The sequence below is a fragment of the Calypte anna genome, chromosome 2, assembly GCF_003957555.1.
Source record: "Calypte anna isolate BGI_N300 chromosome 2, bCalAnn1_v1.p, whole genome shotgun sequence".
In the NCBI taxonomy this organism is placed as follows: Eukaryota; Metazoa; Chordata; class Aves; order Apodiformes; family Trochilidae; genus Calypte; species Calypte anna.
Genome location: NC_044245.1, coordinates 107,724,750 through 107,749,029, shown reverse-complemented (window position 1 = coordinate 107,749,029; position 24,280 = coordinate 107,724,750). Strand labels below are relative to the sequence as shown.

The 24,280-nt window shown below is 41.6% G+C and overlaps 1 protein-coding gene across 2 annotated transcripts in view; it reads left to right on the top strand.

Annotated features, from left to right (window-relative positions):
* GAREM1 (GRB2 associated regulator of MAPK1 subtype 1) overlaps nucleotides 1-24,280 on the top strand; it is a 103,069-nt gene that overhangs the window by 71,781 nt on the left and 7,008 nt on the right. The window contains exons 3-5 of one of the 2 annotated variants that reach the window (XM_030445612.1): nucleotides 6,250-6,380; nucleotides 15,304-16,482; nucleotides 21,905-22,071. In XM_030445612.1, the coding sequence (XP_030301472.1) occupies nucleotides 6,250-6,380; nucleotides 15,304-16,482; nucleotides 21,905-22,071 (1,477 nt within the window). The remainder of the gene's footprint in view (nucleotides 1-6,249; nucleotides 6,381-15,303; nucleotides 16,483-21,904; nucleotides 22,072-24,280) is intronic. The other variant, XM_030445613.1, reaches the window with a different exon arrangement.

Genomic DNA, 24,280 nt, shown 5'->3' with positions numbered 1-24,280 from the left:
GGAATTTATTTCCCAGTTGTCGTTACTTCAGCATGTCTGCCAAACCTTTCCACGTTTACTTAGTGATAGGTCCCTAAAGAGCTGCAATATTAACTTTACACCTTCGTTCCAGTTGGTCACATAATAGTGGCATTCAAGCTGTGATTGTTCTTTTTTGTTCATCCCCCTTTTTTTTTTTTTTAAGACCTAGACAGCTACAGCCACTGCCTTGACAACACTTCTTGCAACAGCAAAATGCCACATGTAGGTTCTATGCAAAGACATATTGGCAAATGTCAATTTAAATACAAAAAGTATTTAAAAAAATAATATGTAGGCTGGAATACTAAGGTTATGTCTTAATCCATTATTTTGTAGTCTTTGGTTTGCCATGCTCACTCTTAACTGGCTGCTTAGTGTAAGGATTAAATAGGGATGAAATAGCTCTACCGTATGACCTAGTTGATAGGGTGACAAGTGAGACCATGAACTGAGATTTCCTTCTATCATCCCCCACTGAGACAGATTTATTCCTGTATTGAGGGAAGTTGTGCACACTGTCAGCTGGAGACTGTACAGATCCATCTAGGAACTGGGCGTGCTGAAGTGTACTTTCCAATTTGTGCAGCCGTATTCTCCCTGATATCTAGCAAGCCTTCCTTCATTATTATGTCTTATTTATGCTTTAGGCTTATGCTCTTCAACTCTGCCCAGTTATATTAAGGATCATCTTTTTAGGGAGGAAAAGGAAGTTACTCCCTCTCAGCTTGATGCAGAGGAATGCTGAAAAATGTAGACAAGAACTGTCTATTTCCAAAATACTGTTATTCTGGCAGGTAGAAAGCCTTTTCTTTTTGAGTCAGCTCTGCTGTTCTTTGAAATACTGAAATGCCGTCAGCAGTCAACAAATAATATGAAACATAAACCTCAGCAGTACTTTTTCTACCCTGCTGTGCCATCTGTGCATTCTTGAGAAGCCCTGGGCTTGCATACAGTCTCACATAGGGAGATTTGAGGCTTACTAAATAATCAAAGCTGCTGAAAGACAATACAGCTCCTGCCTCCTTGGAGAAACATTTAACAGCTAACGCAACTGAGCAGATGTTTCAGTGACCTTCCATGTTTCCTACTGATGATATGCAGCTACTTTTCTTTTTTTCATTTTTTTCTTTTTTTTTTTACATAATCTCTTTTTTTCAGATTTTCTCCCATACATGCTCCCATCCTTTTACAGCAATGAAAATTTGACTTCATTCACTGTGTGTGAACCCTCCATCCATCTAGGCACATTGCAGACACAGTATAAAATTTATCTTGCTGTCTTAGAAACATTCTGGACTGTTGGAAATGGCTGAACTATTTGGTGGAAAGGGGTAAGTCACTGAAAAACCCAGGGGATCTTGCATTAAAGAAATAATCTGTGTAAAGTGAGTTAGGGTTGTGAGCATATGTAAACTTGCAAGAACCTTTGTGGTGGAAGCAGCAGAAGCAGCCTGAGGCTGGGTCAGAATGGGCTGTTTCATGCAGATGATGGAGGGCCAACTTCTGGCAAGAAGGATGATAGACCACTGTTCCTGCTTCTACTAGGTTTTGATAAATGCATCCATAAACTGGAGGATAAGCCCTGGTTTAGGTCTTTCCCTGCCTTTTCATCTTTCCAGACTCATTACCAGCAGTAGAGGATTTACTGTCTTTACTGTAAATACCTTCACAGGGAAATAAGAATTCATAATCTGCAGAGATAATACATACTAGAAATAAACTGTTCCAATACTGTATCTGCCAGAGGCCAGGCTGGAAGATAAAGATATATAAAGTCCAGAGGCTGCAAAGGAGTTAACCACACCTGCTCAGTGAACCATGTAGGTATTACAAATCTTTGATCTTTCTGAACCTGCACTGATTTACTGGACAAGCATCTCATTATTCTTTTTGTTCTAGTAAGAGAAAGAGGGGTGAAAATCTATGAAAGTATAACTTGAGCTTTAAATTTCTTTATTTTTTATTAAATTTCCAGTTAATGCACAGTTAAATTGCCTTGTGATTTGTTTAAGCTTGCTGTCAGTTTTGTAAAGTCTCCCAGTGCAATTTTGCCTCTTGCAAAGCATAGTAATATTCCAGTTTAACTTGCAGTCAAGCCAGCCTTACATCGATTTAACTTATATTTCAGCCACACTGTCTATTTTATGGCAGCTTGAATAGAGACCAGGGAGAAACAAAATAAGACATTTTCTCCTTCCTCCCCGTTAGTTACTTGACATCTGGTTCAAATGTGTATTGCAGGCCCCTCTTCAGCCCTTCCTTCTCTCCTTCCAATAAAAAAGCCTCCCTTTTTCAATCAGGAAATTAACTTTAAAAAAACTTGCCTATAGGGAATCTCGAGATACCAACCATGTTTTCCAAAGGAGAGGCATTTTAACATCTAGCCCCGACAGCTTCTGTGCACAGCACACTTCTTGATTTCACAACAGGAGGAGATTAATGCTGCCCTTCTATTATATGCTTTGGGATCTGTCTGTACTTCTCTGTAGTCAACCTCCTCATGAACTGCTGCTTATTAGCAGGGAAGGCACAGACAGCTTTGTGTTCGTGCAGCTCAGCTGAAGGAAGGATAGGATGGCACAGATAGCGACACAGGCGGTTCTGAGCATCCCTTTGTACTGAAGCAAAGCTCCAGCTGATTTTATTTATTTATTATTTACTCTTTTTTTTTTTTTTTTTCCACAAGAGCATGTGTTGCTCTACAGTGGAGAGCAGATCCTGCTCCCCACTTGCAGACAGCCTGAAGCGTTTGTTTTGTGCTAAGGAATTTGGGACTTTTTTTGTAGAAGTGTGGATTGAATGGGCTGACCTTTTCTTGCCACCAGACTATCTGTTTTTAAATACATAACAGTCATAGTAAACTGATACTATTAAGCTTCCAAACAGGGTAACCAGAGAACCTAGAATTAAAGACCACTGTCTCATTGAAAGTGCTGGATGAGTATTGCTCATATAACATATTATTATTCAGTATGCTTTTTTCCTTCGATGTTCATGTGAATTCATGACTTGTTACTGTGCTCAACTAAATTCTCTCTTTGAACTGTGTCTTCTCAATTTCTTTCTGAATTAGCAAAATTTCATCACAACATTTCAAAATTTAAAGAAACTATGTAGCTTCCATTCAGTATCATATTCAATTCTTTACATAAGGGGGGAGTGTTAAATCAGAAATAGCCCCACTGGATTTAGTTCTGGCTGAGGTGACTCAAACTCGCTGTGAGTTTGGGGTTTTTTTTCTTCAGGGAATTTAAAGTATGAAATGCCATTATAAATTGTAATCACAGATTGCCTGGAGTAGGAACCACAGCTGGGATCCTGCAAAGCAGACCCCTGGATCTTGAATTGGGTAATCAATTAGGGTTGCAGCCAGGTGGCTGTGTCAGTGGTTGAAGAGGACAGTAGTGCTCCCTGAGGAGCAATTCAGAAATAAGCAGGAGAGAACAACAACCTCAGGTCAGCCCATGGAGAATGATTGCTGTGTGATGACTTTAAGAACATCTTGCACTTAGTGAATATCTGTGAAATATGGTCACTGGCTCTGTGCTCTAGAGTAGTAGTTTTTCTGTGCTGTCAGGTACTCCCTGGTGCAACTCATAGTCCCTGCTGCTTCATGATGTTCTGGCACATCCTGATCTACATAGGCGGAACTCTGACTTCACTCAGTTCCCACAAACACTTTGCAGGAAAGTTGGGTGTCTGCAGCAGGGAAGGAGCTGTGGAGCTGGTGAGTGCGTCTTCTTGGTCAGGACATGGCTGATGGGCAAATCCTGAAACTGAAATTTAAATTATCTGTATGGCAGACTGGGGATTAAAAATCACCATTCTCTCTTCATCCCTCCCTGTCTGAGCCTCAGCCTCCAGTTACAAAATGCTTTCCAGCTTCAGCAACTTGAGCATCTTCCTTGGTTGTTGTCCGGATTCCCTGAGCCCAGAGGTGCCAGCTGCCTGGCCTCTCTATTGCTGAACACTGGAGCAGGCAGGTTGAGGAACTCAGCTTCAGGACACTGCAATATCTCCCTTGAGGGCTTATAGTGTTTTTCCAAATGCTTGTCCACTGTCAGGTTTTCCTATGGTTTTCTGTAGTGTCTGCCAGATGTAGTTTGGTCACTCTTAAAATTTCAGCTTTTAATTCTGGAGTCACTGTATACAGAGCCTGTGGAAAAAGAGGTTGTCAGAATTTTTAAAGATAGAGGGTATGTCTACAATAAAGCTTCTTAGGTACCTTCATAAACAATTAAACAAATTTCCAGTAAAGAAAACCTCTGGACCTACTAAGCCCAGGAATACCTCTTCCCTGTTCTGGGCATCCTTGAGCCATGAGTTCCTCCTAGAGGTGTGGAGACTCTGAAGGGTATTGCTAATTCTGCTTAAAGTCCTCCCTACACAGCTGTTGTTGACTTGCATCTTAGGCAGAATCCTGCATGAGGTCAATTTTTGGTCTGACCTGAAGAAGCCTTTCCTGTAGTCAATTACATTGCTGGAATATACTACAGGAATGACTTCAGCAGGTCAGACCAAAGGTCCTGCTGCTCCTACCCCAGTGTTGGTCTTTAAAGCACTTGAAGTGTTTTGGCTGTACTTCAAATAATAGCATGTCCTGAAGCAGAGACAGAGTAAGACTCCAAGGCAGCTCGATTTAGAAGAGTGAAGTTTATGAAACAGTTGCAAAATACACTCTCATGGTGGGAAGCACCAGCATCTTTAGTTACCCTGCTGATAATACTTCAAAGTGACTGTGGTCACTTTAGAAGGACAAAACGTATGGAAGGCAATAAAAGGAAGTTTTCTGTCTTGTAAGTTGATATTTAGGCTCACAACCACACCAGTGGAGCATACTGATTAAAAGAGTGTGGCTCTGTCAGCAGGGTGCTGGGATGGGGTAGGGGAGCTGAGCTTCATGGTCTTGCACCCCTTTTTGGTGTGCGTGTGTTTCTACACATTTGGCAAGGTGGTAGGGATGGATCTTTCCCATGGGGGAACAGGACTTGCTGAGCTCTCATTTTCCTCCTCTGCTGATTAAGTGGCCTGAAATTGTTTAGTGTGGGTGAATTCTCCGAACATGCCACAAAAGTCTTGAGTCTGATGGGGTGTGTAGGTGCAGCAGGGTGTTATGCACAAAAATGCTGAAGGAGTGAGAAAATATTTCTGAGGGTGGCTGACATCCTGATGTATTTTTATGAAGTTGAGCACTGTTTGGGAACAATAATGCAGCGCATTGCTAATTTAAAAACATGATTCACAGGAGATGCACTAAACACTGACTTTTCTCAACTTTTTACTTGCTTTCTAGAGTTATTTCTTACATCAAGTCTTGCTGTGTTCTCGCTGAGCTCAGCCTTTAACTTAGTAGTAGTTAATGTTCCTAAATTTGGGAAGATTGCTACGCTGATTTCAAGTCATACAGGAAACAAATGTGTCCATCTAAGCTTTTGTTATCACTGTGGGTTTTTTTAAAGAAAGCTTTTAAACTTTGTGTTTGTAGTGAACAGAGCTGATTGATGTGCCTGGCTATCCCTGGCAGGTCTGCCCCAGGTGGCTGCCTCCCTGTTAGTTCTTGCTTTTTACAAGACTTAAAAAATAGCCAAGGTTTTTGTGCTGGGGGGAAGTGAAGTCAGCAAGAAAGACTTATTTCTGATGCTTTTCTGATGGTGGCCACCTTCAAAAGGTTTTAAAATGTGTATGGTTTAATTTCTTATGTTAGTTAAACTTTATGATTAAGGGAAGTTAGATGCTGATCTACTCTAAGGGAAGCCTAGGGGGAAAAGGGTAGCATTTTTAATAGCTGTTTGATGATGCAAAAAAGAAACCCAACCCCTCTGTGTTTATTGTTTTGGGGCTTTATAGTAATGGGTGTGTTTTCTTTCTGTGAAGCTTTTTAATATTAAGGGCTGAAAAATGCTATCTGTACAGATACTGTTACACCAAATTAAGTACACAAACACAAATGCTTCCATAGTTATTTACTGTTTCTAGAGAGCATGTGATAAAAGGGCCTTTTTTAATTTAACTTCAGCTCCTACACATTCTTTTTATTCCAACCTGGTGAAACTGGATGTCTTTCACAGCAGGTTCAGGAGACTCTGCAATCTTCTGTCTTCTTTGGGCGCTTAATAACAGGAAAAATTTACAGAGCAAAATGGTGAAGAAGTTGAGCCAGCAGTTGCCACAGTGACAGTTGTCCAATATAAATATCTTACAACTCTTCTGTTTATCATCTGTTTTCAGGGCAGTTTAAGCTGCTGGAACAAGACCGAGATATTAAGGAGCCAGTGCAGTATTTTAACAGTGTGGAGGAGGTGGCTAAAGCATTTCCTGAACGAGTTTACGTCATGGAGGAAATAACATTCAACGTTAAGGTAGTCCCTGAATAAATATTTATCCCTGTCTAAATTATTAACTGCTACAACCTTTATACACATGGCAAGTGAGCAAAGATGCTGTGTGGGAAGTGTAATTTTTTGAGACAAACGAGCCCTTAGTGTTCTGCGTTCGGTGATGATGCTCTTTGGGATCGTTTTTCTAGTCTTAAATCAACATGTCTTCTAAGGGCTCTCCTATCCTATGGCACTTTGGGGAGCAGTCCAGATGATCCATCCAATAATCATCTCATTAGGATGCTCCTGCCAAATTTTAAACAAATGTTTTTTGTTGCCCCCATTTCTTTCCCCCTCCAGCAGTCTGAGTTTTATTCTCTGTTAAACAGCAGCTGCATGAATCCCTGTACAGAAAGCCTTATTCTCAGAGAGCACACAAGATGAAATGATGGGGTTGCTCGTCTCAAAATTACTGCAGCTAAATAGCATCGTGAATAAAACAGAACAAAACAAACCCCAAAGACATGGTTTTTTTCTGTCTTTGTGTTTGCACATGCACACCTCTTGGACTCATCAAAGGGTCAGCAGTCTCATGAGTGTAGAAGGATTTGCTGTCACCAAACATGCTGTGGTGCAGTGACGTGACACAGTAAGGACAGAACTTGTTTCTCTTTCTCCTACATGTGACACTACACATGGTAGATTAGCTCAGCTGTGCTAACAGAGCAAGGTGGTCTCCAGGCTCTTCTGGTTTGCTTCAGTTGATAAAACCACCTAAGACTGGCTGAAGAGCATCCTAGCACTGGGGTACAATGGTGCATATCCACATTGTGTGCCTTACCATGGAAACTGGTTGAGACTCCTGGGACAAAGCCAGTATAGAATTTTCCTATATGAAGCAGTGTGAGGCTGAGTAGTCCACAATTTTTATAGGTGTGAAACAAGATTGCTGAAGACTGCTGTAAGTGCAAGAGCTCATCGATTGTTTCATTTAGGGACACAGACTCATGCCTTTCAAGACAGTAGGGGTTTTTTTATTTCTGTTCTCCATTAGCCTGAACCCATAAAGAAGGAGGCTTTTATGAATGAAGGCTACGTGAGAAAGCTGAAACACCTTTGTATGTTCAGGATGTAGTTGAGCAAATCAAAGCAACAAGAAAATTTCATTTCTACCCAGGAAGGATCAGTCTTTTCCTTGGGACTGCTAGCCTTATTCAGTGCTGTGCCAATGTTTCTCAGTGCTGTCCCATTATTTCTCAGTTGATCAATGACCAAATCAAGAGAGCGGCAGAGTAAAATGTGCAGCTTTGATTTTATAGGAAGAAAAGTATTTGAAGGCCCATTTAAATGTAAAATGTTGTCTCTTGAGTTTAATATGAGTGTTCTTAAAACTCTTTGTTGTATTTAGAAAACTGAGAATTAAGCATGGCTTACTGTTACATACCAAATCAGTTTTTTAAAGACATTATAGTGATACTCCTTAATGTAAATAACAGTGATAATAAACCTGGTTTAACCTAGTTATCTTGCCAGTATTTCTCTTGGCAATTTTTCCAGTTTCATAGAAGCTTATTCCAAGATTATCATCTTCCAAAAAAAAAAAATGATCTTAACAGGATTTATTAAAGAATGTAATAACCCTTCACATGCAAGAGAATTGTGTGTGCTAAAATTTTAATATAGGGGAGATCCTGTCAAACCAATTAGAGCAAATGGAGAAGGTTGATTTCTGTCAAATGCAGTGTGCTCATTTAAATTCAGAAGGAAGCTAATCCAGTATTAAATAAATAATGCCTAAAAGATTTGATGAAGCATTTAAGATGAAGAGGACCTCTGAAGTCTGGGAATTCTTTCTTGTTCCAAACACTCAAGTCTTCCATGGATATTATTTGAAGAAAGAGCCCATAGAGTTACAGGGAGCAACCACACAGTCACTTGCATGTGACTTGACACACAGTCACTTGACTGTGCTGGTTGAGGTCTGCCCGCATGTGTCAGTGATGCCACAAGTTATGGTTCAGCTTGGTCCTGACTGTACTCCTCTGTGTAAATCCTTTGCTGCTCTAGGAGGACTTTTCCAGCTAGTGCTGCCATTCAGAGAGCTGCCCGCTCACAGTTACAGGCCATGGGGTCTTCTCCAAGGGAGTTACTTTATTTTTACTTCTTATATTAGTTGTTAAAAGGAAAAATAAGCCACGTCATCCTGGAAGAGGCAGGGGAGATGGGTCTCCCTTCCTCTCTTCCCCAGAGGTTTGCAGCCAGGCAGGCTTTCCTGGGCAGGGGGTTGGGACTGGCTGGGTATGTGTAGGAGGGCAGCACATGGGATCAAGCCACACGTGTAGTGGAAGTTGGAGTCACTTTTCACAGAAGAGCAAACAAAAATTTTAGATTAAACCAAACTTCTGTAATGGCTAAAACTAAAGGTGATTTTTTTGGATGTACAAATCTATCAGTGCTCTGTTTGTAGGCTCAGTTGGTTGCCACAGGTACCCGATGGCCAGCAGTGTCTACAGATGCAGCAATTTAAAGTCTTCTGGAGAAAAGCAAATTTCACTCAGTCAATAGGTATTTAATCTGTTCCTAATTTGAAATTAGAGGCATTCTGTCTTTTCTTCACTGATCGGATAGGTAGATAACCTTTTTGTATTAAAATTATTCAGAGAATAATTGCAGAGAATTTTGCTATGGTAACAGCATTATGCTACAAAAATGAGGACTTTTTTATTCTCTATGCCAAGGAGAAAAATATTAAGACAGTTGAGCTACCCCAAGGTCCTAACTTTTGCTGAACCAACGCAGCAGGTTTCTGTAGTCAGGTGCTCAGGTGCCTTACAGATGGCAATCTGTACAAATACCCAGGAAGCTATTTGTATTAAGACTTAAAATAAAATTAGAAACCAAACCTCCACATCATACTAAGGGCAAGTCACAAAAAGTTCTCTTAAAAGCAAAAATATTGTCTGATAGGTTGTACTTTGTACAAACCATGAACTTCTGTACTCCAGAAAATATCCCAGCTAGTGCTGTAGGACCCTTCAGGTGTTCCAGGATATAATTTTAGTGCTTAATCTCCCAGAAGAGGCTCTGAGGTTGTTTGCAAAGCCTTTCCATGATGGAGAGATAGATTACATAACAACCCTGTAATAATTCTTTTCTTTCATTATGAAAGACATTGTTTGGCTGATGTGAACTTTTGATACCTGATTTGGTTTTCTTTTTAATATAATCCTCCTTTCACAGTTTTTTAATGGTGTTGGTCCATACAGTCTGCATTTTTTCAGAAATAAACACATACCGATACCATGCTTTTTATTTTATTTTTTTCCTTTTTGATGAATGTTAATTCAGCAAAGTTGATCTGATTTGGTTGTGTTGGGTCTGATAAACTTGTCCTGGCTTTCCAAGAACACATATCATATTTAGACTGCTATACCCTACAACATTTTTAAATGCTGCAATAATGACTTTCTTTGCAGTCAGTCTCTGTACAGGTTTTAGCTTCAAATTTGCAGGCAACCCATGGTATTTCACCTTGAGAATTGGTGCTTTAGTCCCTTTATAACCTTGTGGCTTGATGCCAGCCTTATGAGTGAGCACCATTCCCTCACAGCAGCTTCGTGTGCCAGTCTATCTGGCATCCCATGTGAAGAGACATTTCATGTTATAGCTCTCTGGGGTTACCTGTCTTACCTGGGGTCGTTCTTTGAACACTTTGATTTATTTAAGGCATTCTTAAGCAACACAGGAGCCAGCTTTTAATGTAATGAGGGCAAAGTCCCTCTTACTTGAGAGGGTAACACACAAATACCAACATTAATGTTGTATTTTCTGATTCTCATTCTTGGGAGACAGAGGTTTTTAAAATAAAAATAGAAAGCTGTCTTACTGAATTTAGTAAACTTCTCTGAAAAAGTTTCTTTTTTTCTGCTAGTAGCAGTGCCTGGGGTGTTTTTTTAATATTAAAAAGTCTTTATTCATTTGGGGAACCTGTAAAAATAATTTTTTTAAAGAAGTGTTCTGATTGGTCCCTTGGCTTTAATAGTAAAAACGACATGCAGTAACTATGAGTCAGACACCTCATAGTTAAAAGAGCTCTACCAAAAGAAATCCTATCTGAATTTTACCTGTGAATGCAATCCTTGCATTACTCTAATAAGATCTAGCAGGTATAACAAGCAATATGAAGCCACAAATCATTTTTATAAGGAGTTCATATGTGCCCAAGTGATTAAATACTTCTACTTAAAACTGTAACAAATCAGAACAGTTGGAGTCCAAGACAGGATTATTGACTCAGGTGTTGTCAAAATCTATTCTTCTGAGTTAACCTTTCCTTAAGCAAAAGAAACAATATACTTTAGCTTTCTCACAAGAACAGGTTTCCTAAATAATCATTAATCACTTCTCTGGTGCCTGTCCTTTGCAGTAGGTGTAATTGGCTGCTGGATTGTGGAAGTCTTAAAACTGAAAACAGTGACTTAAGTGACTTAACCCGCTGCTGGTTAGTAGTGTGTTTGATAAGATGTCTGTAACCTCTCTGGTCAGCATCCTGGCATGAATAGTGAACAGTTAGTATAGCTCAAGATCTGACAGTGAAGAGATGAAGGGTAAGTATAGCATGGAATAGGTTCTGGTTTTGTGTGCTCTCTGCAGTAGGAGTTGTTCAATTTGAGCATCTGCCAGTGATTTCTGGATGGCTTTGGAGTACAGTGTAACAAGTACTGCCTCTTCCTCAGAGCTGGGAGAGCTGATTCTCACCTATTCACAGAAAGTGCAAAATTTCTGAGAAGGGAAAAAGAGGGGAAGAGGGAAGTGGAACTGCAGGAGTCATTGTTATGAAGTATGGAGCGTTTTTGTTATGACACGTAAAACAGAGAGCAGCTATGAAGATAAATGTGTTTGGGGAAGAAGTTATTTCAGAATGCTCCCTAGGCTGGTAGTTCAGTAAGTGGAGGAGACTTTGTGTTTTAAGATAATGACAAGAGCTGGAGGTATGGTAACTATTGGTGCATGTTGTTGCACTGGAAATGTCCAGTGAAGAATTTCTGCTTTAATCAGATGTGAGAAGCAGGCACACACAAGAAATTAAAACATCAGGGCACAGTCCCACTGTGGAGATGCACTGGGACCAGAGTCTGCCCACCCAGTTGTATTATGGAGCTGAATGGAAAAGCTCCTCAGGTGCTTTCCAGAATTATGAGGAGATTCTCCTAGAAATATAATTCCTGCATCCGTCTGTGTTCTGGACTATGGTAACTCTGGCACTCTGAGACAGAGAGCTGCTGACTTCTCCCCATCATACAGCAGTGACATACAGAATCACACGCATGGGCTGGGATGTACCAGTCCAAGTGTCTGGAACAGTGTAGGTCCCTGCTGCACCCCAACAGGGATTTTGTAGCAGAAAGCAGGGGGTGCACAGGGCATGCTCTCAGCAGGGGTGTGAAGGAGCAAAAGGGGTGCTCAAAGGTGGGTCAGTGCTGGAAGCTTAGAGGGTGGAGGGAGCCAAGTCTGGTGTGGTGTTACCCTTTTTGCATTTTAAGAGTATTTTATGATACTCACTTCTTTTCCTATTGTTTTGCATGGGTCTAATAATCTGTTTCAGGGAGCTGCTGTGCTTGGCTGATTCCTGGGCTAATGGTAGCCCTGTGAAGTTCACCAAAGGCAAGCACAAAGCTTGGTGTAACTAGGTAGTTGAGGTGTTGGTGATTGTTCCCCACCAATTGATGCTTGTGATGCTACAGCTGAAGTATTACTTTCAGGTTTTGGAACAACTTTTTTCTAATAGCACGCTAATACAAGGAAGACATTGACATGTGGCAGCGGGGTCCCCTCAGAAGGGAATCCCCTATGACAATTACCCTCCCTTTAGTTTTTAAAGGAGCTGTCCTGATGCATGAGTCTGTTTGCCTTGTCAGCTCCCTGGATGGGCTTTTACCAACATCCTCATCAGGCAGGTCCTCCAGTTCCAATGCCCCGTATCTATTATGCAGGGACACCTGGAATGGAGGTGATGGCCAGGAAGGGATTCACCTGCTGCCCCCAGGAGGGACTTGTATTCATTCACCCCCATCTCTTTGGTTCCTCCTTCTGCCTTTTGACCGGAAGGCAGGAAGAGGTTGACCAGAGAAAATGTAGATTCTTTATCTTTGGAGAAACTAAAAATTCAACTGGACATGAGCCTGAAAAGTCTGCACTAACTACACCTGCTTTGTGAAGCAGGTTGGACTCTACCCTGAGGGTTCTGCTCAACCTGGAGGTCTCCCCTGGTATCCTGTGCTAAGTCCATGGCCCTATTGCTTAATGTTTTAAGATTTGTGACTATTGATAAAAGTTTGAGTACACGAGACAGTAATTTTAATTTTTTTACTCATTGCTACAAGGACAAAGTACAGATAAGTTAACTATGTGATCTGAGAAACAAAAACTTAGAGATATCTGTGCATGAGTTTCTAGATTATTTTAGAATGAGTGCCACCTAAGGTATAAATGAGATTTAGTTGTTGCACATATCCTGGAACACATTTACTTACAATGTGTGTTTTGTAGATGTTTACTACTATGTGGTAATGAATAAATTAAACTAACATAAGAAGAGAGGACTTACCTTGCTTGACTTTCAAAATTTAAATTTTGAAATATACTTAGCTTGCTGAGGTGTACCAGCAGCCTTAACTTGACCATGATAGAGTTTAATGGATGGAGATAAAGTTATGCAGTCTTAGACTTTCAATTTCAATTTTACTTTTTGTTATATTTTTTTATTACAGCTTTGGACAGCAGCTGATACCTTGTATTTTTGTTCAGAAGGAAGAGTACAGAACAGTATTTTTCTCAGAGTGCCAAACTGGAGAGTGTCTTAATTTTTCTTTTGTTCCAACATAGTAAAATACAGCCTTCTTTCACTGTGACTATATTTTTTTAAAAAACTGAAATAATATTTTCCAAATTTTTAATTTATAATCATTTTGCCCTTAAACATGCCTGTCTAATCTAAAAATCAGTTTGCTATTTGGCTGGTGGAAATGGATGCCATTACTAAGCAGCTGGTTCCTGTGACTTTCCATGGGAAGCTCGGCCAGTTAGGTACCTCTGTGGTTTCACATCTGACCCACCATTTCCTTCTACAGTGGCTTGCTTGTCTGTGAATCCCCAGGGAACTCTGAGTTGGCCAAGCAGCAGCTCTCTCAGCCACAGACTGTGTGACACCTCCCTCGCTGGTGTCCTGCAGGAAGCGTGACTGATGTAACCATACAGTCTTGAGATAAAATTTCCGTCAGCATTCTCCGAAGAAGCCATTTGTGGGGACTTTTCAGTGCTAGAAACTGAGGCTCTTACAGAATGTGTCTTCTCAGAAAGAGAAGGGGGTGGTTGAACAGTACATGCACAGAACCCTATGTGTCCTCAGCCCTAATCTGCTCCACCAAAAGCAGACCTGCATGGCCTCAGCTCAAAACCAATGCTCTGTGGTGGTTTTGAGGAGAAACCAGCAAAAGTACAAAGTGCTTTTCTTTTACGTCATGGTGTTTCAAAATATTGTCCGACCAGTGGTGTGAACTGTGAATGAGTATTAGGTACCATAAAATCCTAGTGGTTTCCTGGATTACACCCAAGTAGTCTTTGTTTAGATAATTCAGAGCTCAAATGACTTCCCCTCCGGAAGCCCCAGGACTGAAGTGCTGAGGCAGCACAGCTCAGCTGAGCTGCCTCTACCTTTGCTATGAAAGGCTTCCAGCAGGTGATCCCAACAACCTCACAAACACAGGTGAACTGCAGATCACTTCTTAAAAGAGGAAGCATCATTCACAGCGCTTCTCAGTTATTAGCTGGTTGGAATTACAGCCTTGATTTCATGCAATTGCTATTCTTGTGATGATACCCAAATTTGAAGCTTGGAATTTGAATTTCACTCGGCTCCATGAAGTTTTTAGGGGTTGCGGAGGCAAGAAAGGGCTATACCGGGTTTTGATGTGTTTTAATTTGCAGTATTTTCAGTATGCTTTGTATTTCCAAATAAAATGGTCTATAATAGGCCAGTGGTTTATCTGGTGCACTTTCCTTTATGAATAGGTATCAGGTGCTGAGGAGGAGCTGGGTGAGTTCTGTTAGGTCCTTGAAAAGGGCTTTTCACATTAAACAACTCAAATACAAACCACAGCAAACTCATCTGTAAAGAGTCAGTCCAGTGTTAAGGAAATAACTTAAGGAACAAATGAACCTTGAACACCTGTTTTGCTTTATTTTTTCCCTTTCCAGCACAATTTCCATAGTAGAAAAACACACACATGGCTTTGCCTATGTTGTTTAATCTCTTAAATTGCAATTCTGATCAAAAAATTATGATCTAGTCTATGACTAGGAGAGCAAGGCTAAGAGGAATTATGGGACAGACTGATATTCTTGACTTTTCCTTCAGGGAATAGATGTCATCCATAATTCACCTCACCTGGAAGAGATTATATCAAAGGGATATGCTTCATCCATAACAATGGCATCACCTTTTCTGCTCCTCAGGGAGCTGAAGATGATGGAAGAAGGTTTGTTTCCTTCAAGAGCCTGGCAATAAGTTCTGGCAAACAGCAAAACCAAAGGGGTGGAAAAAGGGCAAGGGAATGTAGACATGCTATGTCATAGATGCATGACACAAGTGGCTATTTGAACCGCTGGTCCTTTATTTTAAAATTGGTTTTGTGTGCTCTCACACCTTCTTTGGCAGTTTTGGGTGTTTTTTTCCCCTCAAGAAAAATGCAGGAATGTGCAGAACAACAACGACAAAAAAGGTTACTTGACTAAATGTCAGGTTAAACACATTGGTCTTGACTACTCAGCTGTTCAAATGAAGTTAGTTTAGTTTCTCCAAATATATAGTCTCGCAAGTCCAGTCTTAACAGATTTGATATGATATGAAATATTCTCTTCAGTGAGGAAAAACCAGATTTTTTTTATTATTATTATTATTTTGCAGGTGGCATCAGGTGAATGCAATGAAGATACTGAGGTTTACAACATCACCCTTAATACTGGGGATGAGCTCACTTTAATGGGGCAGGCAGAAATCCTTTATGCAAAATCCTCCAAGGAGAAGTCACGACTGAACACCATCTTCAAAAAAATTGGGAAACTTAATTCAATTAGTAAGCTAGGCAGAGGCAAAATGCCCTGCCTCATCTGCATGAACCACAGGACCAACGAAAGCATCAGTCTCCCCTTCCAGTGTAAGGGCAAGTTTAGCAACCGCAGCCCGCTGGAGGTGCAGATGCAAGAAGGCGAGCACACGATTCGCAATATAGTAGAAAAAACCAGGCTGCCTGTGAATGTCACTGTGCCGAGCCCTACCCCGAGAAACCCTTACGACCTGCATTTTATCCGTGAAGGGCACAGGTACAAGTTTGTCAACATTCAAACCAAGACTGTGGTGGTGTGTTGCGTGCTTCGTGGCAACAAAATTATCCCCATGCATTTTCCCTTGCACTTGGCACTTCCAAAATTTATTCTACCTGACAGTCTGGTGAAGGGGGAGCTGTGGCACGAATCCCTCATCCAGCACTGGTTTAACATATGCCAGGAACAGTTTGACATAGATGAGTATTCCCGGGCCGTGCGAGATGTGAAAACTGACTGGAACGAAGAGTGCAAGAGCCCAAAGAAGAGCCGATGTGCGGGGCACAGCCACGTCCCCAACTCCCTCAGCTACGCGCGGGACGAGCTCACCCAGTCCTTCCACCGCCTTTCGGTCTGTGTCTATGGAAACAACTTGCATGGGAATAGTGAGGTGAACCTCCATGGCTGCAGGGACTTGTGTAATGAGTGGGCCCTGTTTTCTCACGATGCTCTTCAGTACCAGGAGTCTGGTGACAGTGGCAGCGATTACCTTTTTCCTGAAGTAAGCGAAGAATCCATGTTTCTGCCTACAAAACCAGAGCTTCCTTACGAAGAGCTGTGGTTGGACCAAGGGTCTGGAAAGGCTGGTGACCAGCCTCTCACTCGCTCGCTAAGTGAGAAGAACAAATGTGACAACTACAGAGGGTCTTTCCGATCAAAGTGTGGTAACGCATCTCTTCCCGTGCCTGCGACTGTTGGAGCCACCACGAAGTCTTCAGATGTTTCCCTACCTCCGCCTCCAGTGCCTCCCAAATCAGAAGCAGTAAGTTGGAGTTCTTAATGTTGTTTTTTTGTTCTTTTGCAGCTGATGAAGAGTTTGCTTGTGGATTTTTTTAGGGAACACTTTGGGGTGGGGCGCATATTAAAAGCAAGGAAAAGGCAAGACTTTAAGATTTACAACTTCCCCTAGTTTCCTACCAAGTATAACTTATGCCCTAAAACCACCAAACTGTAGTTAATATAACTGGTCTAGTACCTTAGTCTTGATACTTTCAGGTGATATTTATTGGAGGGGTTTCACTCACGCAAACAAGAATTTCTAGCTCACTTCCTTCCCTTGCTTTCCACATCACCTCTCATGTGGCTTCTGTGTTTTCTCATATTTTCTGTGGCTGAAGTGTGTGGGGTATGACCCCACTTGGAACTACCTCAGATATCCTTAGTGTGTGTGTCCAGTTAACAGTCCCCAATAATGAGAGCAGCTAGAATTTTTATGGATTTCAAGTGTTTGTTAACAAGACATCGTCTTCCCTCTTACAAGTCTGTGGCAGATTTTGAAGAACATTAAGTATCATTGACTTTATCAAACTAGACTTCAACTAATCTCTCTGTACTGCTTATTGAAAGATAACATGTTCAAACAAAGACTCTGAAAAGTTGATAAATGAGCTTGATAAAGCTCATTTAATATCAAAAGTTGATAAATAAGTCTCAATTTTAAACGCACCATGTTTCCTAAGGGTTTCTAATGAGAACTCAGGCCAAGAAGAAATAATTTCTCCAAACCTGAAAGGTCATGGAGACTTTGGAGGAAAAATTATACAGATTATCAACAGGACTTTATGTGGACTGGGTGGAAAACACAGCCATTACATGGTGTCTTGATGTAGTTCTAAACAATTAAAAATAAAAAAAAAAAATGAACAAAGAAAACTTCCCCCAGGAAACAGTGTTTAGGAATCTTTAGTAACTTGAAGTGATAGATACTTGTGTCACATTAATTGTGGCAGATATAATAATTTAACTAATTAGTTTTGCAGGGATTTTGAAGGAATTTAAATAAAGAAAATATTGTTCCATTTGCAAGTCCAGTCATAATTCCAAGAGCATGGCTGCATAGTAAGATGAGACTAAGACCAAACTGCAGCAATTCATGGTGATCCCATCCCTTTTTTATTCCCATCTTACAGTTCAGTAGTGTTGACCGTAGCTTTTCTATCATGAATCATAGAATGGTTTGACTTGTAAGAGACCTTAAACATCATGTGGTTTCTACCCCATTTCAGTAATCAGGGGCACCTCACACCAGGCCAGGTTGCTCAAAGCCCCATCCAACCCAGCCTTGAACACTTCCAGGGAGGGGGCAGCCACAGCTTCCCTGGGCAACCTGTGCCAGTGTCTCACCACCCTCACGCTAAAGACTTTATTCCTGATGTCTAACTTAGATCTACCCTCTTCCAATTTAAAACCATAACCCCTTGCCTTTGGGAAAAGTCCTTCCCCAGCTTTCCTGTAGCTCCCTTCAGGTACAGAGAGGCCACTATATGGTCTTTCTGGAGCCTTCTCTCCTTCATGTGGAGCCAGGCCCCAGTTTAGGTGAAATCTAAGTTGTATTTTTTTTTGTGCTTGTTAGTCTGCAGTGGGTGGCTGTGGGGATGCCCCTGGCCAAGCTGTGCACCTGCTGGAGCAGTTTGGGGAGGAGAACACCACAAAACACACCACTTCCAGCCTTTCAAACTTCCCAAAAAAAGCAGCCACAGCAGCTTCAGCAAAGACAGGAAAGTCAAGACATTACGTCTTTGTAGCAGAGTGTTTGCACATCATGTCTTAAGTGCAGGAACCCAAGAGCTCTTCCTTGCCTCAGAGGTCAGGTACACACTGACACTTTGTCCAGACTCTCTTGGACAAGTGCCCAGCAGCAGCAGCAGCACACCAGGATGAGGTTCCCTGGCAGCCCACGCTGATGTAAACCCATGTGGGGCTGCTCTCACCCTTCTCCTCCTCCTTCTCCTTTCCCAGCCACATGGTCCTGGCTCCTCTTTTGTGCTGGCTCTGGCACTCCTGTGCCTGGGCAGGCAGCCAGGTCTGGATCTGGAAAATTATTAGTTTCCTGCTGATTTCTGCAAGCTGAACTGCTTCATCAGGGGGGTCAAAGGAGATCTGGAGCCAGCACCAGGGAGAGGGGAGGACGGTGAAGGGGCGGTGGGGGAGGAAGGCTGCCCCCACAGTGGGGTGAAGGTGGCCCTCCTGTCCCTGGGTCATTCCTGAGGGGTGGGTGATGGGGTGCTGGGAGAGCTATGGAGCACCTGCAGAGAGCATCAGTATGGACCTTTACACTTGGGGGAATCGCCTGGCTTAGCAAATCCCTTCTGGGGGCAGCAGGGTGTTTTTTGGGCTAGATACATGTCCTGCCTTTTAAGGACATTTTGAAAAAAGTGTGTCATTTTGTCATGTGTGCCTCACATTACTGAGGTAATGTGTGAGTGCTGTCAGCAGTTTCTGTATTGCTCTCTAGCTGTGCAGGAGACCCAATTTCTGGTAAAGATATTAGCATGCATTTAGAGGTGGGCAGGGAGTGTAACCCTCTAAAAAAATAACTAAAATGACTGCATCTCCATAGATTATGATAATTTAGGCTCAGTTTTGTGGCTTCCTGGAGCAGCTTCAGAATGAGTATCAGTGATCTACCAAATTCATCAGTGGGCTGGGGCCAAGGAGATGTTTGCATGGTTTCCATGTAGGGTATTTATAGAATAAGTAGATCTCAGGAGCTGCTGCTGAACATGTGGTTTAGTCATCACTCCCTCCAGAATGATATTCCATAACATTTCTGTATAAAGGCTGGCTGGCAATTGTATTTTTGCATGGGCTAAATTTAAAATGTGTGTACAGGAACTGTTTTGTTTGTAGAACAGAGAAAAAGACTTTTGGGTGTTTCAAGAAGCTGTTCTGGGTTTCTTCTCACCATCAGGATGAAGCATTCTGGTATGCAATGCTGATGTTCTAAATACCTTTCAGAAAATCAAAGTAGCCTGAGGGCAGACGATGAGGGGGGAGAAATGACCTCTGAATTAAGGCTTGTAAATTATAAATTGCTTCAGTCCCCAAATGCTAATTTGCATAAAAATCAGAGGTTGTTTTCCTGATTGATTTAAAGTCTATGCCTGATGTATTCTGTCAGAAGTTCAGGCTCCCATCACCAAGGGATGTTGAACTGCTTTGCATTACACTTGTGGTCCTGCTGGTGACAGGGTGGGTTATATCCAGGTGGCCTCAGAAGCTGTAACTGTGATGGGCACCTGTGATGCCCAAATTCAGGAGTGACACCCCAGCATCCAGGGGCTGCTGTCAGGGCTCAGGCTGGCACCAAGGAAAAGGAGGAGAGGCTTTAAAATCCACTTCACTCCATTGGAAAGGGGTCACCACCCCCGGGTCATGGGAGGGAGAGCTGGAGCATGGGAGAGCTCAGGCATTCAGTGCAAGTGCACTTTATCTGTATCTGGCAGCCACATGGCATCCAGTGCTTCTGGGCAAAAGAGTATTTCCTTGTCACAGAGCTGCCATCACAGTTGTAGTGTCACACCACAGCTGTTCTCCTCCTCTCCTGCACGTATTTAGCTGCTGTTCTCTTGGACCTAGTGTGGGGAGCTCTCCTCTGAAGCTTCCCCCCTGTCAGTTTGATCTGCAGAATCTCTCCCTTTTACTCCTCTGCTGGGTTTCCTGGGGGCTGTGTCTGGCAGTTGTAATCATGGTCTTGTGACAGGGACCAACTGGGACTGCAAACCGGTATTATTTATGTCCTCATTCTGATCTGCAATCTAGGTCAGCAAGGGAGCTTGGCATAGTTTGTTATGCCAGCACCTCTGAATGCCTGCAGTATTATTTCCAGGGAAGAATGCCTTTAACCCCTTAACTGCCTGCCATGCTCCAGGAATTCTCTGGAGTGGTCTCTCTAACCCCATGGGTTCATAATCTGTAGCATGCAGTATTAACTTTGTCTAGTCTGACTTGAATAAAAAAATAATAGTCCTTAGGCATCCTTGGGGCACAGCACTAAAATGGTTGAGGAGTTTTATGCCTGAACTCAATAACAAACATGAATAAAATTGATTCTATCTTCCTTTTTTTTTTTTTTTCCTTGAAATAGCAAATAAGAACCCATAGAGCAAGATTTATTTCAGTGTTTTATGCTGCTGGGCATTTCCTGTAATTTTGACTTGTTTTGAATTAGGGAAAAAATGTACTACAATGTCCTCGTCCCCAGTTTTCCAAATCACAAAGGTATTAAATTAGTTGTTGCATTTTGAAAGCACTGAAGTGGATTGCAAAAGGTTCCACATTTATTTTGGTTTTAAATAAATTAAATCACTTTAATTGCCAATTATGTCTTGCAGAACTGCTAAGATAACTTTTTGTTCAGTAAGGTTGTTAAATTTAAAATTAAACTATAATTTTCAAACACAAGAAATTTCCCTTTTCTGGTGCATCTAAGACTGTTTCAGACAAGGATAACATGAGGTCTTCATCCCAGAGGGAGGTGGTGAGTCCTTAAAAATGCTGCCTGGTAGCCTAATTCTTGGTAGCCTTGTTCATCTCTAGCCCTACTAAATGATGTTGCTCTCCTAGATATGTGTGGGTGAGATTAAGGTCTTAACTCCATCATTTTTTCTATGGCGATGTATCCTGATATTTTTCCTCTACCTAGGCACACCAAACTAAGTTTCAGATAAGTAGTGCTACAGTGTGTGTTCTAAGCTGTGAAGTTGGAAGGCTGAGAACAGTAGACCTATTGGCTGTGTGGTATTTGAGCAGGGTCTACTACTGCCTGCACATTCCAACTTGTACATTTGGTAGTTAACCTTATCCTGGACTGCTTTGGCTGCTACAGAAGGGCTAAAGCTCCAGGTATGAATCCCAGCGTCTGGCAAATGCGAGATACATGTATTATTCCTGTGGGAGGAAGGCTGGGAATTATCCTGCAGCTGGATGGCTTAGCATCACTGGTGAAGTAAGTAGGAAACATCAAAGTCTGTTGAGATCTTTTCATTACATAAGCTTGGTTTATTACATCTAAATAAACAACACTAATGAAGTTTAAGCCTAATTAATTGCTCCTCACAAATGTAAAATATTTGGAAGAATCTGTCTCGTGTTGTATGTTACAGGAAGGTTCCTTTGCATTGTTCTCTTGCTACTACTTTTTAAAGGAGTGGATGTCAAACTACTGGAAAAAAGCACCCTAAAAACGATCACTAGTAGTCTGGTAGCAAGGCATTCTTCTGGACTTCTTTATGAGAGCCACATACTATTGCAAATATGTATGCTTAGCATAATTTTTTTCTTCTCTTCCCTTTTTAATTATTTCCTTTCACAGAATAAGGCAGAACCAGATGTGTTTCATCTGTTTGGGAGTGGTGCTGCCCAGATTTTTTTGCTGCTTACTTACATGTTCTTCTCTTATACAGGTGAAAGAGGAATGCAGGCTCCTGAATGCTCCCCCTGTCCCACCACGGAGTTCCAAGCCTTCCTCCACCAGTCCTTCCATCCCTCCTCGCACAGTCAAACCTGCCCGGCAGCAGACCCGATCTCCCAGCCCTACTCTGTCATACTACTCTTCAGGACTGCACAACATGTATGTGTTGGAGATGCGAGAGCCCAGTGCTAGCATTTTTGGAGAAAGTTAAATTTTCTTGAATTTTTCAGTAGTCTGTTTGATGACACTTGTTGTTCTGGGTTGGCGTTGCAGACTTTTTGTGAAATGGGCTAACCTGTCAAGTTTTATAGATAGAAGAGAAGCAAAGCTGCAGGAGAAACTAGCAAAGATCCTGACACAGCAATTTATATTAAACACATGCACATATTTCTGTAGGTAATTTCAGTGTAAAGTGGCATAGGCTGGCTAACTGGAAAATTCTGTACAGTTTGGTATAATTCTTGAAAGGCTTGAATCTTCAAACCAGAACGTCTCAAAGCTAGTTTTTGGGTGGGATGTCAGTGCTACATGTATGCAGTGCCTCCAGCTCTGATAAGTGGGGGAACAAAAGGGGTGTGCTAATCCAGAAGTGTGTTCTGCCAACTCTATGGGAACACACAGGGTGGGTGTGATGGAGAACGGAGAGGCCAGCAGACACCACTGAGTGCAAAGTGAGGTGTAGCAGAAGGTGGCCAGACAGCTTCCAGATCAACCCCACTTCAGCACAAATCTAACTCACAAACTGGAAATTCCACTCAGGCTAGCTGAAAGTTGACAGTAGATTTTGAATTACGTAGCTGCATACATTTTCCTCGCAATGCAGTGTTCTTCCTTTGGCTTTAGAAAGTGTATACACCTTTTGAAGTCTCACCTCCTTTTTAACTTGGATATCTTGTTGCCTTTATTTTTGGTATCTCTTCAATGGCAAGATAGTACTTGTTTGGATATTACAAGCTGATCTGAAACACCACTGAAGTCATTCCAGCTTAGATGCAGTTGGTATAATAACTTATGCATGAATTGCCTTTTTAAGCCATACAAGCCAAACTGCACATTTGCTGCTCAGTTTTGTGTATCTGGCAATGATCACTCTAGATCAAGGCTGCTCATTTGTTTTTTATGAAAGCCTGTTGGGTAGTTCTGTCAAGTTCTACTCCACAGGAGGCACAAGACCTCCCAGCATTTGAGGCCCTTCAAATGCTGCTTTCTCTCTTTGTAGCTAAGAATACATCTGCCTCCCAAGAAATGAGGAAAACAGTGAAGTTTCTCAGGAATGCAGGTGGTATTATTTGCTTCAAACTTTACAATATTTGCATGAAATTCATCTCCAGCCTGGGTCCAGACTAGATATCTTGGTAGAATTGACCTAGTGCTGCAGGGGAAGCTCCTAGAAAATTGGCAATGTGTGGTATAATCAGATTGCTGCTGAAGTTGCTTTTCAAGTCTTGCTATTTTTATCAATGATCTTATTTTCTGGATTATGAAGTGCTGCAGCCAATATTTTAATCACAAATAAAACCAATATTATTCGTCTTTATCTGTCTATAAGAATGGCTGATTTTAGCTGAACTTGAGGCTTCTTTTGCATCCTTTGGCACCGAGTCCCAGTGAGTTAGTTTTGGTGAAGGACAAATTAGGAAGCAGTTTGAAAATGTTTTTTTATCAGTTTTCAGTAATTCCATCAACCTTTAAAATCATTAAATGCTCCCATTTCTAATCCTGAGTTAGAGGACAGAGGATCAATCAGTTTAGTTCCTCTGTGCAATTAGTTATTTATTACATCTCAATGACTGTCTTCTCTGAATTAAACAGCCTGATGGGTAGATTTGTGAAAAATTCTTTGCACTTTGTACTGCACAGCAGTTGGTCTTTAAACAGCCAGAAATGACCAGCTGACAGTGTATCCTTTTAGAGGAGGAAAAAAAAAATCTGTTACTGTAAAGATCCAGCTGCTTTAACTTGCAGACTTGTATTAATGACATAACCAAGAAGAAAGTAAAGTTTGGAAGGCATGGAGTGAAGACCAAGGCAGGGTTAGACAGAGAGGGAAACTACCTGTCTCGGGGTTGAGTTTCGTGACTATTTTCTAGGATTATAGTTTAGAGCTGCTTTTGTTCATCTGCAGTTTGTGTTTGAGCTGGGCCAGTCCAGGTTGACTTCCTCTCCAACCGACTGTAAGCACACAGGGAACATTTTTTATGTCAATCCATTCAAAACCATGCTGGTTTTGGAAAGCTGTTCCCCTCCTCAAGCAGTTTTCACTGAGCTGTCCCATTAGTTAGTTTCCAGAAGCGAGAGGTGAGTAGTTAAAACCATTTTAATTGTTTTTCTAGTGTCCTGGCTTAGTTGGCTAGAATTCCAGAGATCA